Genomic DNA, 17,975 nt, shown 5'->3' on the forward strand with positions numbered 1-17,975 from the left:
CCGAGGATTACTTAAATAGTACACATAATGAAAGTACTTCATTATAGTTACACATGTATTCTGGGGAGTACTTAGTTCAGCAGTATATGAATCTTGGTCTACTTATGGAAAATACGTTTTTTAATAACATAAAAGATGAAATATCCTTAAATATCTCTGTTAAGGATTTTGACACAGGATTACTCGAAAAGTACACAGTAAAAGTACTTCATATTATGCATGCAAGTAGTCTAGGAAGTGCTAAATCCAGCAGTTTATGAATCTTGAACTACTTATGGAAACAATGTTTTGTTGTTGTTGTTGTTGTTTTTTCTCATGTCGTCCTTTAGAGCTTTTAATGAAAAATCAAGACAAATGAACAAAACAAGAAGACACTTGTCTTCTTGTATACAGACACAGAAGCTATAAATCTCAGCAGCTTTTAAAAAAAAATATATATAATAAAAAGAAATAAATCATTTTAAGTTCCACATTCTGTCATCTAAAATTTATGCCATTACTTTTGATGATGTTTTAGTTTTCTGCCGTGGTAATGTTTCAATATCGGTATGGAAATATTTTAGGCAGGTATTGTACAAAAGTCATAATTTTGGTACTGTGACAACACTAATCAGCACCCACACAAATACACACACAGAAGCAGACGTATACACACATCCACATGGCCTTGCCTGTACTGAACTACCCCTGCTGAATTTTGAACCCTTTAAAGCCTGTGAATTAAGATGGAACTAAAGAGGCCACGGCTTGCGGGCAACCATAATTCATTAAACACACAAAGCAGACGTGTTACTGCCCATTGACTCTGGCCACTGAGCCCTGAATACAGTGAGCACATAAACATGGCCCCTGTTAGGATTAGTCAAACACTCACTTCAAAAATCTGTACTTCTTTTTCCTCAACTGTCCTATTGGTCCACTTACCAAATAACTGATAACTGAACAGACATTAAAGTAATCCATTCTCTGGGAGTGACTACATCTACAGTATATGGACTACAAACATCTGTTTCTTTTAACACAGACAGAACTGTATTTTGATTAGGTGGGTTAAATATATCTTATCTACTCCTATCCCAATGTTAATGCTCCTAAGAAGAGCTTGATTAATGAGTTATGATGTTTGATACCCCCCTTTCTGTGTTCCAAGTGCTGGTTTGAAATTGGTTCTTGGTACCTGTGAACCAAGAACCAGTCTGCTCTTCTATGGGCATGATTGCCACTAAGTCACATCATTCAGTGACTGTACAGGTATCTGATTTCCCAGCACTGAAGGGAACAACTATAGTGGACTAAATTGACTCTTTCCAAGTGTTGCTCCCAGCTTTGCATGTCTACATTGGCATCCAAACATGACTAGTCCTCAGACCACTGATGCTTGATTTGGATCTGATCTGCCTTCATAATAAAATACCTCTGTTTATTCTCCTATGGATAAGTCAGAACAGGCTACATAATCTCTTGCAAGATTATAATTATAGCTCAAAATGAGTAGTAATAAAATGGTGCAAATGGAAGTTATTAAGCAGCAGTTCACTACTCTTTCTCCACTGTTTATTATTCCTCCTGTTACGTTAGTTTCTCAGGAACAGCAATAATGTTCCTGGGTCAATTTGATCCATTGAAAGTTTAATTATCCAAAAGTGTTGTAAGTAAAAATTGTTGTTTATATAAATTGTTTATGTCTCCTTATTAACTCCATTACAAACCATTTCAAGCAAGATTTAGTGCCATGGTGTTTGTTACCTCTCACAGATCATGGTTCAAAGAGGATAATTCACGAGTTTTCCATAAAAAAATACATGTTATAAACTTTTTGTAATAAATACTGGAAAGACCTGCATATAAAATACAATCATTTTACATGACATTGATTTTTTTAAATCTTATTTTACATTTTGCTACAGAGCTTCTCCACAACGCACTCGAAAAACTCGAAGAACAAACCTCTTCTTTTTCTTTCATAATAAATCGTTTAAACACAACTTGTTGAAGGTGTGGTCCTTGCTAGTGAATTGAAGCTTATCCTGCGAAGTTTCAGGAATTGGACCACACCTCATTAGAGCCAGCTTCCGATATTCCCATAAATAATCACCTGACCCTCTCCTCTTCCTCGCTCTCGTATTCTGCATCCCACCCCCCAACCCAATTTCTCTCTCCCTGTTTCTTCTTTTCTTTCCTCTCCTTCATAGGACCATGAGGGGTCCGTCGCTGCCCAGGTGCGGCAGTGGATTCTCTACAGAGCTTCCCAACAACGCACTCGAAGAACTCGAAGAACTCGAAGAACTCGAAGAAGCGACGATTTGTCTTCTTTTTCTTTTATAATAAATTGTTTAAACACATCTTGTTGAAGGTGTGGTCCTTGCTAGTGAGACCGGCTTTCCAGTGTAAACTTGCACGTTTTATGCTTTATTTAGCTGGTTTGGAAGGCATATATTGCTAAATGGGCAGCGACCTTTGAATGCCATAAGCCTTCCATCCACTATGACACTAGGGCCGGGGTTATAGAGTACCGGAATCTGTCCCACCCATATGTCACACACTGCCCTAAAAGCGGCCATATAGCCCTGCCTGTCCCTGCACCCCACAGACTAACTGTTGATTCATCCTTTGACTTATAGATCTCAGCCAAAATGAGGACCCCCAAATATGTATGTAAATGCATTTTATCTAGCTCCTTCCACTTTTCCCACAAAACACACCATCCTTCTAGATAAGTAATTTTGATAATGATTTTCTGTATTGAATTCGGCATGACTAGCTCAAAAATGTCTGTCACACAGTTGACTGCTATTCTAGTGGGCCCTGGCACTGTCTGTATTGTGTTTTCTGCAGACAGTTTTGCCTGATGTATATTTGGGGATGAAGACCACCATTTTCTATGTGAATGTCTTGCTTGGAGGAATATGAGTAACAGTTTCCTCATTTGGTTCATAATCAGAATCACCAGACTCAAAATTGACCCCAAGATGGTCTTCATCTTCAGAAACATCTTCATCTATTTCACTGTCATGATCAAAGATGAGTTCCAGAGCCTCCAGGGCTGTCATCTTTTTACCTCTGCTGCTCACTTTGTAAAGCTCTGACAGCAAGTATATCATATGTAGCTGCAGAGTGTAATGTTGTAAGGACTCCCTTGCAGAGAATATTTATATGTTTTGCCCCTCCCCAGCTGCATCATTCAAAGCTGAGAGTATTGCGAGGAACCAGGAAGAAAGTTACATGGACGATGTCACCACCCTCCCTCAGAGAGCAGCATGCACAGCCTGATTCCTGAAAAGGCTTGAGGAGCTGTTAGCATGTTCCTGGGAGATAAAAAAAAAAAAAAAGCCAAGTCCTACAGCCTCTCAATCCAGAACAGAGTCAGGAATGACAACATCTCCTTCTCATCTTCTCAACTGTGAGAACATTTCAAATCTAGTGGACGTTGTCTACCTGTCCGACAAGCACATGGCTGCCTCCTTCACATTTCATCAAGATTGAAAGGAGAAGGGGGCCCGTATGTGTGAAGACGTTACCTCCGAGATGTAGAATGTGTTTTATAGAAGAGAAACACACATTTCAGGACAGAAAAGACATGTCCTGTGATTTTCAGCCTCTTTTTATAGAGGGGAGGGGGAACAATACCTGAGAGCTGTCAGGATGTGCAGTATGGTGCAGTTCCAGTTGATTAATCTTGTAATCAAGGACGAAATTTTGATTTCAGAGTTGGGGGGGACACAAGTATTTTTAATAAAACTCAAACTCTTTCAGTTCACTGTGTTTTCTAGTAGTTCTTCTAGTTTTCTGTTGCTACTTTTAAGTTTACTGTTCCCTTTTTTGGTTTGACTGGTTGTGAAGCATGTAGCAAAACATTATCACCCGATTCTGTGTTTCACCTTGTTAACAACTTCACTCCAACACAGTACCACCAACTTTACACTTATTTTTGGAATATATGGTAAACGGACCTCATTTTATAGAGGAAAAAACTTAGTTTCGCAATTCTCATGAATTTGGATGTATAAATTCACATTTGTAATTCAAGGTTTTAATGTGTTTTTCCCTAAATCTTTCATTTTTGGTGTTGCAGCCTTTCAACATAAAAATAATACATGAAAATAAGTGTATCTCTTTGGCATTAAATATAAGCTTTTTTTAAAAAAATCTTTGCATTATTGAGGCTCTACAGTTATAAAAATAATAATAATAATAATAATATTAATAATAATAATAATAATAATATTACATTTTATTTATCAGCACTTTCAATAAAACTGAAAGACACTATACTAGATCATTGAGAGCTTTGTAATTGATGTGGAGGATCTTGAAGTGGATATGCTGCTTTATTGGGAGCCAGTGAAGGTGTTGCAGGATGGGTGTAATGCATTTCTTTGAGTACCGTAAAGTACAAAATAATAGCCGGGTTTCAATTATGCGCAGGGTCCCCTTTAAATGCCGGGTGCAGGTGTATATTTTCATATTTTTTGCATATTTTCGGTTTCAAATAAATGCAGAGTCTAATTTATTTATTTTTTTTAATCAAGGAAGAAGACGCTGCAAGTTTTTCTTCTTCGCCTTTTTTACGTATTGTGCTTGCTTTCTGTCAGTCACTATCACATTGATGATCGCCATGGCTCCAGTGCAGCAAAACAATAAAAAGTACGACTTGAAATTTAAAATTTCTTTGTAAAATATGCAGAGGAAAACTCGGGAGAAGCAGCCGCTAGACGTTTCTCTGTCGACCCCAAGAGAGTGAGAGATTGGTGAAAAAATAAAACTGAGCATCAGCGTCTGTCCGAGGAGGACAGCAACAGGACCAGTCTGCCGCGAGTGCTGGTTGGCTGAATTGTTTCCTCCGCCGCAACAACTTCACTTGCAGAAGACGCATAACTACTGAATTAAACGTCTGGTCCCAAATAAACGCCTGGTCTGTTAAGTGATTGAAACAAATAAACGCCCCGGCTATTATTTGGTAATTTGCATCCTGGCTGCGCCTAATTACCAAACACACATACACACACGCGCAATCACGTACGCACATACGCATATGGACACCGATTCAAACGCTCATGTAAATGAAACCTCTGATATTACAATCCTTATAGTGTACATTATTACCAACCAGTGTTAATAATGTACACTATAATAGTTATTAAATAACACTAGTCAGTGTTATTGTCATCTTTTACAGTGTTAATAATTTACACCACAAGAGTTAGTTTATCACCACTAACTGGTGTTCTCATTTATTGATTGAGTAAATAATAAACACTATGATAGTCATTAAATAACACTGACCTGTGTTCATATTGTTCATTATAATGTTGATAATTAACAGTATAAGAGTTTTTTTTAAGTAACAACACTATTGTAGTCTTTATAATTTTAACTCTTTCAGAAGTGTTAATTTAACACTTTTACACTTGTTTCCATATTTACACTGGGTCAGTGTTAAATTTGCGATTACAAATTGCTGTGTGGGACAGAGAATAATTAAATTAAAGAATTTCTGTTTTTGATATATTCAATTCATACCCTGAATGTATCCATATGTTTTCATAGGTTGATTATATTTGGGAAACATATGTGTGGTTGTTCTCCAAAAATCAATTAAGTAATCCGTGAAAAGACCAATTACATGTTTCTCTTCCCTCAAGACTGACACTTCAGGTCTTTACTTTGCCTTATTGCTTGTGCTAAGGGTCCAGCATATAAAGCAAAGAGAATAGGGAAAAGACAACAGCCCTGTGGATCATATTAGACAGGTTTCCAGTTATCTTTATCCTCGCCGAGGCTGATGATAATTAGTTGTATTGCAGTGAATTTCATTTTCATTAAAACAAAATCTTTTTATTACCTCATATAAAATACCCAACTATACTAAAAATACTACCACTATCATGTACCTTTTTGGTGTCCAAACTAACCAGAACCATATTTATGCTCCTTTTTGAATGTAAGAGTTATTTTAATGTTGTCCTGTGTTTGGCACCCTCTAATAAATCACATCTTTGGCAAATGATTTAAGTAAATAGCTTGTAGTCTACATTTAAAAGGGGAACTGGCCTAAAATGTTTGGGGTGGCTGTGGTTCACGAGAAGAGCCAGCGTTTTGTTTCAGAAGGTCGCTGGGTCGATTTCCCTGGTCTGCATGACGAAATGTCCTTTGGCAAGATACTGAAACCCAAACTGCACCTTGCATGGCAGCCACCACCATGTATGTATGAATACTGTAAGTTGTTTTGGACAAAATCATCTGATAAATACCCAAGATGTAAATAAACTGATCAAGGATAATTTCTGTTGGAAATGCAGAACAGATGTGGGAACTTTCCATTACTGTGTATGTGAATGTGCATTAGTGACACCATTTTGGGTTAAAGTTGTTAATATCTTGAGTTGCTGATCTGGCTCAGCAGTTCCAAAGATTTACTGTATGTTTACTTTGGGGACAAATCCCAAATGGCAAAAATATCAAGATTATTTTTCTGTTAATATGACAGGTCTGGTCACTGGTCAAAAATTTGAATAACAAAAAGGAAAAAAAAAGTACTTTGTCAGTACCTTGCTTCTTTTCACCAGATTATTCATGCTATTGACATTAAGTGACACCAGTTTAACATTGTTATGTGGCATTTAGATAGTCATGCAAAGCATTCATAAACCTCCAGTCAACTGCACAGGTTTTTGCGCTTCTTGATATCCTCTATGGCATAATCATGGTTGAAAAATAGACATCTTTAATCATTATTTTATTTCCCCAGGCTTTCTTCCAACACCGATTCTTTTCTATGAAACTCAAATTTGCCACTGTAGACATTGGTGGCTCATTCCACTCCAGTTTGCAAGCCAGATCATTGTGGGCCTGCTGAATCTGTAAAAACTACTGTACACTAGTTTGCCTGGACCTACCCTAAAAAACTGTCAATTTGACCTGCATAGCTCTCTGTTTTTTATTGTGTGTCCTTCTTTGCCAAGTTTTCTGATTCAGCATCATCAATTCGTGCTTCTGCTTCAGTCCAGTTTCCTGTGCCTAAACTTGTGTAAAGTTAGCAGAACATTTTTGATAAGTTTCCTGTGCTTTCATGTCTTCTTTAAGTTCTTCTCTAAGTTTTTCCAAGTCCACCTTATACTTAGCCCTAGAAATCTCCTTACTGTTACTTCAAAGGACTGAGTGCATGGTTTCTCAAGAGCTGTTGCCGCTTACCTGAGCTTTCATCTCCAGTGAATACTTGTATTCTTGTTCATCACGTTTCATTTGACTTCTACAACAACAATTTGGTCGACAATTAGTGAACTAAGTGCGCTAATTTCAACTTGCTATCCGGAGCTCAAAATTAGCCAGCCATCTTCTTGATTTGCTCTACCAGAAGTCTTATTTCTTTTATTACCTGGGAAGTGCATGCAGCATGGGGAAAAAATCCCATGAGTTATACAGGCTTCAGTAAATAGGTAAAAAAAATTTACTGCATTGCTGTTGAACCATAAGTAAAACTGAGCATACCATTCCTACAATGAGGATATAATAATTGTACATTGCTTGAATATTTGCAAGAGATTCACAGTACATATTTAATACTTTTTTAACTTACAGTATACAAAGTATACTTAAAGTTGTTCTACTTAACACATAAAAATACACTAGATACACTTCAAATAGTGCTTTTCTAAAACTTAATTAGCCTACAACTAAAATATGGAGGATTTTGAAAAAAAGTGTATAGTGGAGAACAGGGGGAATAAGCAACCAATAGAGTGTGTCCACACTCCCGATTCATTATCTATGTATGAGACTGATTCTGGTAGCAGAGTGTCACATCTTGAGAGATATTTGCTAATTATGCAAATGAGTGGCTTCCAATGTGATGCATGGCAGCCAGAAACAAAACTGACCATTGTCCAGTAAAAAAAAACAAAAAACTCTTTTCTGGCTTAAGATTTTACTGAACTATTTTCGTCATATGAGGCAAAGTTTCCAAACAAGCTGCGATGTTGGTCCAGTTTGAAAGCTGGGAGTAGACTGCTCACGAGTGGCAACCACCAATCAGGTGCAGTCAGTAAGTCTTGTCTGAGAGTGAGGCCTGTTTTGATCATGTTTTCAATAATGGGAAGCATTGCAGAGACTATTCGGGGCTTTCATTTTGAAAAGAGCCTCACCCTGAGCTTCCTAAAATACAGTTATTCTTTGGGCATTAAAGGCTAAAATCTTTTTTTAGAATATTGTGGGGAAGTCCTATAAAGGAGTGCTGAAGCCAATTACAGTGTGTTCATTTGATATCATGGCTAGTGGAATAAGGGACCACCTCTCTACTCTACTCTTGTATATGAACAACATTCACAAACACACTCTTACATCCACAACAGAGAAATTATTTTATCACATCTCCAAGAAGCAAACAAAGTAAAGCACATTTAAAAAAGAAAAATAGCTGTTTTTTGTGTAGATACAAGGATAAGCATTTGAGAGTTAAACAGAAACATACAACATGTGTATGACTGACACATGAGCTGAGGAGGGATTGTGGAATGGGGTAGCAAATACCACCACAACAAAGGGAGAGGACAAGCTTAAACAAGAGAAATAGAAGAAAAATATAGAGAACAAAAAGGTCACATACACACACTCTTGCAACATACGGCATGCCGCAGTGTTTGGTGTGTGCTCTACAGCCATACAGTAAGATCATGATAGAGACATACACCACCAGCACACCTGGGAGGTTAAAGGTTAAAGCAACAGAAGCAGAAATAACTAATCATATACTTGATTATCTGAGTATTTTGGCTACAGCTCTGTTGGTACAGTGGAGGGTGCTTCTTGCAAAAAAGATGAAACAAAACCTCTTGGTGAAGTAGAAAGGTGCCTGTCCCGTCTTCTGTCTCTCTAGTGAAGTTAGTCTCACCATAAGTTCAGTTACATTTGCCTCTAGTCTTGTCAGAGCTCCTTTGTTGTCTACATCTGCTTCTGTTTGCTCTTGTCGTAGCCTCCTTAGCTGCGCTAATGGTTTTTAGTTGTGCTCCCTTGGTCTTGTGAGTGTGCATATTCCTCGCATTTTCCCCCTTGGTAGACCTCCCTTTTTTCCATTTCTTTTTCTTTACATCCTCCCTAGATACTCTTTAGCTTTGTTCACTTTCTGCAGGTAATTTTATATTTAAGAGCTAGATGAAATTGCTTCTCTTAAGAGCAACTTTGCCCTCTGCTTCCTACACTCGAAGTCCCCGGCCTTCTCATGTTTTCAACTTTTATAATACATTTTCCGCACCGAGGTGATAGCCATGTTGGTGTTGATGACCTACTGAGCGGATTCACATAAAACTAAATGGAATTTTTCATATTTTTACGAGAAACAGTGACTTTCTTGACTAGCAAAATGACAAATCTTCTAAAATGACAAATGTCATGTGTAACTCATTACAACTAAAATGGGATCAAAAATGGGTTTAACTCTCACCTGTGACTACTGTGCAACTTAAAGATAGAGTGGAAACAATCAGAACCAATCCAATTCCTATTTTACTATCTATAGTTGTATTATACTAACTACTATACTATACTAACAAGGAAACAAGGAAAATCTTGATTTATGAAAAATGTTCAAAATAGTACAAAATGTTTTGAAACAGCTTTGGTAAAGCAGCACTAAATATCAGGAAATAACTTTATTCAACATGCAGAAGCTTTGAAAGCCAACTGCACAGATGAGCACAATGAATGAGAATGACAGATGAACAATATAAAAATGACTTTGAAATTCTAATATTGGTCAGAATTTCCAGCTTGTATTGTCCTACATGGGACATACAACTGCAAAGGTGTCAGCTTCTCTTGATACAAGACTCCACAGGTAAACCTCTACCTCCGTAAAACAAAGAGGCAAAGCCGTAGCCAACATCTCTTTCACCCCAGACAACCAAAACAACCATCCCACAGCCATGAGATGGGTCAGGTAAACTAACAACACGACATTGGAGCAAATTACATCAATCACAAAGAAGACAAAGATGAGTCGGAAAGGGAGATCAGGAAATGATATTATGAGCAGAGACCAGACAGATTTAACTTTGATGGCAGTTGAATCCAGGGACCCAGCTCAACTATAAGCAGGGGTGAAGAGAGAGGACTTTGCTGTTGGAGGCAGAGGCTGGAATTCAGTGGTGCGAGGTCATCAGGGTCAAGAGAGATCTTACCTCGAACATAAAGGTTAGCCGGAGCAGAGTAGCGAGTCCCGGCGCTGTTGACTGCCACACACTCATACTTGCCCTGGTCTGACTCCTCACTGTTCTCAATCTGAAGAGCTCCTGGGGATAAAGGCCAAAATGTTACAGTTCAGGTCTGCACTACACCGTCAAAACACACACACACACACACGAACACACACACACAGTAATCTGTTATAGATACTGACTAGTCCTACTCCTACACACACTTAGCTGTCTTTATCCGTTAACTGGTATGTGTTAAGCTGTTTTGTTCTGCCCTACAAGTGTATTGTATCCCATTGGGAGCATTTCAGAGGCAGTGTCATGCCTGCCTGATATTGTTGACTTGACTCAGATTGTGTTTAGTCATTTTATCTTGATTTCTGTGCTTCTACTGTTGTTGAGTAGGCTATGTAGAAAATTGTTTTCTCATTTGTTTTAAGTGTTTTTTGTTGTGCTGTAAATCCTGAACATGGTATTCAATATTGAAAATGTACCAGATTGCACTTTGCTGCTGTCTGATCTGCTCCATGCAGCTTGATGCGGTTGCAGTCCATTTCCTTCAAAAGTACTATTTTGCATATTTTATGTGACGCAGAGCGGGGAGCTTCTTCTAGAACACTGATGAAACATGCCATGGTGAAACGAGTGGAAACATGTGCATTGTCTAGAATGGTTGAAATCAGCTCTGGTAGCAGTATAACGGCGCAGACAGGCCAAGTCGAATCTGGGGGTTACCTTCTTAATGATAATGTTATGAGAGCAACATAATATTATCATGTGAAACAACTGCTCCCCACTGCCTGTAGGCACTTAAAAGGTTAATAGCCGGGATACACTGCCTACATCTACCTGTGCACTGCTCAACTGTTGAGGCTCACATGCACTTGTTGTCCACACAGACAGCGTTGTTGCCTTGGTGCTACTTATACCGGCCCTATCTTTTTATATGGAGTTTGTCTTCGGTAATGATGGCATTGTGCTTTTTTTACACACATGCTGACGCTATGCTTCCAAAATGTTCCCAGTGTGAGAATTGAACAAAACCACTTTGCACATGCAAAGTCACAGAGAAACAAGCAGTGAGTAGTGCTGCTTGTGCGGGCTGTGTTGCTGGTACATGTCTACAGGGGTGTTTTTGGATGCATGGGGTTGGGCTGCTTTCCAGCATTAGCGCTTGATCAATAGAGATAACACCCTCCAACAACTCTATAAACATGTCCTGGCTTCACCTGATTGGACTAACACCACTCTTGAGCTGTCCACTCTCAGACGGGACCAACATGCGGCTACTTTATCTTATGTTCCAAAAATAGTTGATCAAAATGTGTTTCATAAATACATTTTTGCTGAATCAGTCTTCCTTTTAGATCAACGATGGTTAGTTTTTAAAGCTTTTGGGGGGAATCCAGATGCAGAAAGTCATGACAGATGCCCTGATTTGCATAAAGTAGCCTAAACCTCAACTTAATGTAAATAAAGAGCATATACATACATAATACACATTTGCAATATACTTTTTTCATCTGCTTAACTCTGTTAACTTGTTGTTAACCTAACCCTAAACTCCACTGATGAATTCATGTGCTCTTAAGTTTTCGTTGAGAGTTTTAGTTTTCTGAGAGGTAAGACCAGGTATAATGTAAGCTGTAACTTGCCTGACACCTTGATTAAAATCCATTCATTCCAACAATTTCAAAGCATTTATACTAAAATGTAATAGTCAGTTATCCAAGAGGTTGGGTTTGAGATAGAAAACATGAATGTATTTTTAGTGACCATGGAAAATTATATGTTGGCTGTGAATGTGACATACATCATGCAGTTCTGCAGTAGACAATAAGAAATGTAAAAAATAAAAAAGGTTTAAAATGTACATATTTCAGAAAATAATCCTGGAATGCATTATGGGATGAGTTTTTAGTTGATTAAGAAAAAGACCAAAATTTACAGTTGAAATAAATTGTGTGCACCCACATCCTTGGTCTGGTGCAGACACCCAGCGCAGAGATGGAGACCACCTTTCAATCAAAAATTCATTATAGAGTCATAAACAACCTTGATTACAGTTCAAGTTGTCCTGTCAACAGTTTAAGAGACCTTTCTTTTGTAACAGTATCCTACGGGGAAAATGCTTTTAGAGGTTGTAGGGGATTTTTTTGCAACTGTAGAAAAAGATCCACTCTTTCCACTGAAAAGGACAGAGAGCTGGAAATGGGGGCACAAGGAGAGGACAGGAGGAGGAGGAAGGAGGAAAGGGAGCAGTGAGGAGATGAGAATGATTTTCTGTACCCAGCATTCTTACCTCTAATTGGTGTACCACCTGGTGAGGTAATTTGAATGCAAATAAGATTAGAGATAACCATTAGTATAAAGAGAAGATTGAGAAAAGGTAGACAGACACAGAGAAAGACAAGAATGCCAGGAGTTCAAAGAAAGTAAAAAGAGCTGAGATTAAAGAGACTGCTATTCTCACACTGTGTATCCATACATATGTGTGGTATAATTTATGTTTATAAAGCCAACATTTTCAGCTGAAACCAATTTTATAAATGTCAACTGTTCAAAATATATTCTTGGGTACAATTCTTGTGTTTCCTGTGTCGAGCTTTCTGTTATTTTTCCCATGTGCTTTTGATAAGCGCAACATTTTGTCATTAATGTATGCAGTTATACCCCAGATCTAACCGACAGCCTGTCATTTGTGCACCTGGCTTTTTACCCTCAAAATTGTGCTAATTTGTGTTATACATCTAGATATTAACCTCACAGAGCTGTGATTTTTTTCCCTGACAGCACCTTAACTTAACCCTTCATTCACCGACAACAAGCCTGTTTTGGTTCAAACCCAAAAGCACTTCATGCACCCTGCTACAACAAGGCAGATAACAACATAAGCTGCCCACTCTCCCTCTGACACAATTCAAAGAAAGCTGCACTCATATCATGGAAAACCACTGATGCTGGTGCCTCATTGGTAAAGATCTGTTCTATCAAGCTCCAAAATTAGCTTACTATAGATGTATTTTTGGAGAAGTTCCCATAAAACAACTAAAGGAGTGCTTTAGAGAGGCAATGACCCGACCTTCTGGTGGACCGCCCTGGGACTGGGAATGTAGGGAATGGCAAGAGACAAATAACTTTTGATTCCATTTGAACTGTGCCGTGAATTACGCGTAACAACTTTTTCAAAATCATTTGTAACTTTTAACTCTTTGTCATATAACCGTTGATGTGTAAGACTGTGAAAATACACATTTACAAAGACTACATACCCAACAGTCATGTAAAGGGACATAGCCTTAGTTAATGGTCACCAAAACGAACAACTTATGTAGGTATAGCCAGTCCCCTGTATAAGCTGCCTCACAGACTGACTAACGCTACTTTAACATATTTTTATTTTGAGTTTACATAGTTAAGATTTAACGATGACTAAATGTTTCTCCTTATGTGAGTGAAGGAATGTAGGCAAAGTGGGGCTCACAGCTCCAAGGATCCTTGAGTTGTTCTTTAGCTGGGGGTGTGTTAAAGGTTAGCAGGCCATAAAATACTAAACTGAGTTTGGCCCCCACGCCAAATGGTGGGAGATGCCTAAACGTTTATGTTCCCGTAGAAGCCAGGGAACCCATTTGGGTCATTTTGGGGACAAGACCTACTGTTGACCACAGTCAGGTTAGATGAGTTACGGAAGAGGAGCAAGGAGACAGGTCAACTCCTCTTGTAGTCTTTTGCAGTGGTTCCCAACCTTTTTTCCTTGAAGCCCCCCTTGCCTGTGTCCAAGACAAGCCAGGCCCCCCCAACCCGCATACACTAAAAGAATAAAGTGGTTAATTACAAACTTTTATTTGCAAAAATAAACATCAGCTATAATCTCCTAGTTTTACAATGTATATAGATACATTTCTTCCTTTTTGTGTCATCAGGTGTATCACACACAAACACACACACACACACACACGACCAGAATAGGCCTACCAGACAGCAGAATAGGCCCACCTCATAGGGGTGTTGGTAATAAATAGCTTAATGAATTTAAATGTGGACCAAGAAATATGTTTCAATTTGGATTATAGAGAGTTTTGATTGGGTGTGTTACTGGGATTTTATGCAGTCCAGGGTATAATTGGCCATTTTGACTATTTTTGATTTTACCATTATATTTCACCTTAAAAACTATTTACCTTGCCTTGTTTGTTTGTCATTATTTTCAGCACACTTCACATGTGTGACTGTACAGTTATTTTTTCATTTTGACACACATATCTCAACTCTCTCACCGTCACTGTCAGTCCCTCCACAACTTCCTCCTGTCCCCCAGCAACCAAATCATGTGTCTTGCCATGTCATTTTGTGATTGGCTGGTGTGGTGCCTTTTTCCACCAATAGGAACGTGTTTTTTCGCTCGCAAATTTTTCCTGCTTGCCGACACTTTCGTGAGAGAAGTCCGTGTTGACCGTCTCTTCCTGCACCAAATGCGCACCAAACGCGCAGAAAACGTGACGGTAATGTTAACGATAAAGCGTGCCGTACATTATTTATCATAAGTCCGGTTTTACTTGGCCTATCAACACAATTTAAAAACTGGTACACAGCTTGAAGGCTGCTCCAACACATAAGTCGGACCGAGACTCACTGAGGCTCAGTCTTGCTGCTACGTCATCTTAAATAGGTCACATGATTTTGACGTACCGGCGCGTCAATCGACCTCAGAGGGTTGCACAAATATAACTTTAACCTCACAACCTCATAACAGACAAAGTTGTGCGCCCCCCAGGTTGGGAACCACTGGACTATACGATAATTTACCAAAGTGACCAATTAGAAGAAGTGGGTGTGTACTGGATAAGGGACTCTAAAAACCCCTGCATAGGAAGAGAAGGAGGTGTGGAACTTGGTAGATCTCCTAAGATCGAGGGCTGACAGGAGTTCTGATAGGGCAGAGGGCGAAGCATTTTGGCCTTGCTTTTGCCATAGATTTGAGAAAATCAGAATGCGGAATTCTGATTCGGATGATGGCATCTGTTGGCATCAATAAAGCTTGCTCTATCATTCCACCCAGCCTTGCCTCCACAGAATTCTTCTATCAGCATAATACTCACGACACCTTTGCTGAAGAGATCCCAGAAACCACAACACATACACCAAAAAGCTTTTCAATGTCTGGCTTAACTTTCTAGTCATGCTGGCCATTGAATATGTGCCATAGGGTTTCTCCCACTTGCCCTGACTACAAGTTGTCTCTCGGCCCAGAGACTTTACATTGTGGTGACATCACTGATTTGTAAATCACTTGTCTTGGCTCAAGGAAATTTGTAGGAATATAAACATCCATGGATCAAAAATTCACAATACAAACTGTCCACATTAACATGGTTTGCAGTTTGAGATGACTTGTCAACAGACTTTATGTTTTTATTAAAGTCAGTAAATTGTGTTTTTATACAGAAATACATGAAGCCCAGTCCATACAAGATACAATCCACTCTGGTGGCATCCTAAAGAGTATAGAGAGTATTTATTGGTCACAAAATTAATATAATCCCCTGAGTGCAGGAGGAGCCATCAACCTTTTAGCATTTTCAGGGAAACTCGAGAACAAAATTGATTGAAAGTGCCTACTTTTTTTTTTTCATTGTTGGGCTTGTTACTGGCATAAAGGTAAGATAAAGAGCAAGACATATGTGATTAAAACACTTAAACATAGATTTGACCTTCATAGGAATTTTAACATCGAAGAAATCATTCAAATTACAGCTGCAAGCAGCGATGAACGGGCCCTCGCAGTCTACGTGCGTCGGGGCATGCTGATGTCGGGGCATGCTGCGTACCCGGCCCCATTGCCTGATTATTGTGTGTGCATCTCTTAATTGTACGTGCTTCAGACCGTGTAGGAAGGGGTTAAATGTAATTTCCTGTGTCTAACATGTGGCTCTGTGACTATGTCTGTATATTAGCCTGTGTGTTCATGTCTGGACTCTTATCAAACAAGTTTGGTCCGGATAGGAATGAGGAAGTTGTCCTTTATGATTTGGTGGCCTGCTCCTGCCGAAACTAAATTATGTATGCTGAAGTGAGAAGAATTCTTTGTAATATACATAAAAACAAAATGGACTATACAGGTGAAAAATCCCTCAAACGCATTTGTGATCAGTTGTGTTTTGATTATTGATTGGTGGCGACGCTCTCGGAGGGTCTGCTCACCTTTTAGTTGCATGTCATCTTGTAGTGTATGATATTGAGAAAAAAAACCCTACAAATGTCATGTAAATAGGATGTTTGTCTGAATTCCTGTGTCCAGTAGGTGGAACTTTGGATATGACACAGTATTGACGCATGGAGGTATTCAGGGTGACATTGTATACATGTGTGATGAATTAGATGTACATGGGAAATTGTATGTTAAAGTTATAAGGACTTGATGCTTTATGGCATTATTCAAGGTTTGAAGATGATACTGAGTGAATTGGAAGTCTGTGATGTTCAGTCTGTTAGGTGAGCTTGTTAAAGTACTATGCATGGAATAAATCAAAATGAGGGTGAAATGGGAACTTTCAATCAAAGTTTCCTGTGGGAGTGACAGTTTGGTAGGGGAGACTGGGGTAAGATGAGCCATTTTTCATATTTAGAATCGCTACATCAAGGCAATCAGCGTTTTGTCACTAACTAATATATCTGCATATATTTCAGGATGTTTGGCATCCCTTTAAACAAACAGAATGAGTGCAAACATAACTGTTTCGATAATATAGCATGTCCAAAAAAAGTGGTCCTCCCTCACCTTCTCCCTACCTAAATAACAGCCACTTCCTCACATTCATGTGTATTTCTATTTATTATACACAATTTAACAGGTACAATAACTTTTTTTATCATTGCATATTACTGCCAAACAGCTGTTTTGTAAAAAAAAAAACATTTTAACAAGAGAATGCCTTAAAGTGCACTTGAGAAGAGAACATGAACAGCTGTGTTTTTGGAAAGAAAACACTAGAACTGAATTCTTGGTCCAGAATCATAGTTTCTTGGTGTCCTTGCTGACAGTGAGGTCAGTTATGGACTAGTAACACATTTGAACAATCTGAACCGACACCCTCATCCTCTCATCATCCTTCCTTCCTTTCTTCCTCTATCTATCGTCTCTTCTCCATCTTTGTTGAACTCCTCCCTCCATCTTCCTCTCATTCCATCTATCCCCATCTTTCCCTCGATCCATCCATGTCCCACCTCTGCTGGGTGGCTCAACTTACCCCAGAGCGACCATTTTGACTTTATTAGTCCCCACAGCTAAAATGGTGCACTTTTATGCTAGGTTTATGACCTCATGTTGTAGCTCATAGATACCACAATTGATGTATAAAACAATTAAAATTATCAATTTTGGTCTAAACACTATTCTCATTAAACTTATGATTGACTAAATTCACTTTAAAAAATGTTTTTTTGGAAATAAATGTCGAACCACTTTACCCATGTGGTTCTTACACTCACAGACTCCATGGAATGATGCCTTCCTCCTAAATATTTGGTCAAATGATCAATGTTTTTTACTGTTTCCCAGCAACAAGGGGTGGCTCAACTTACCTTTTGGCTCAACATACCCCAGTCTCCCCTACCCGTTTGGTCAAAAAAGTAGGTTTGCAACACTTCACGAATTTGCGAAAGAAAAAGAACAGAGGCGGAAATGGGGCCTATATCATGAGACTCAACACAATTCAGGGAACGCGTGGATATAAGGTTTTTGAATGTGCGATAAAGTGTATGGAAGTTATAAGGTAAAACGCACTTTCC

At 38.7% G+C, this 17,975-nt stretch overlaps 1 protein-coding gene across 17 annotated transcripts in view; it reads right to left on the reverse strand.

Moving 5' to 3' along the window:
• Positions 1 to 17,975, reverse strand: part of LOC115591711 (receptor-type tyrosine-protein phosphatase F-like) — a 309,359-nt gene that overhangs the window by 227,855 nt on the left and 63,529 nt on the right. For 14 of the 17 annotated variants that reach the window (XR_003985993.1, XR_003985994.1, XR_003985995.1 and 11 more), the window contains exons 6-7: positions 12,490 to 12,507; positions 10,173 to 10,283 (exon numbers count right to left, since the gene is read on the reverse strand). The exons of 1 other annotated variant lie outside the window; for it this stretch is intronic. Coding sequence is in view for 12 of the 16 variants with exons in the window: in XM_030433937.1 (XP_030289797.1) it covers positions 10,173 to 10,283; positions 12,490 to 12,507 (129 nt within the window). In the remaining 4 variants the exon portion in view is untranslated. The remainder of the gene's footprint in view (positions 1 to 10,172; positions 10,284 to 12,489; positions 12,508 to 17,975) is intronic. 2 more of the 17 variants (XM_030433935.1, XM_030433933.1) reach the window with 1 other exon arrangement.

Source organism: Sparus aurata, chromosome 11 (assembly GCF_900880675.1).
Source record: "Sparus aurata chromosome 11, fSpaAur1.1, whole genome shotgun sequence".
Classification (NCBI taxonomy): domain Eukaryota; kingdom Metazoa; phylum Chordata; class Actinopteri; order Spariformes; family Sparidae; genus Sparus; species Sparus aurata.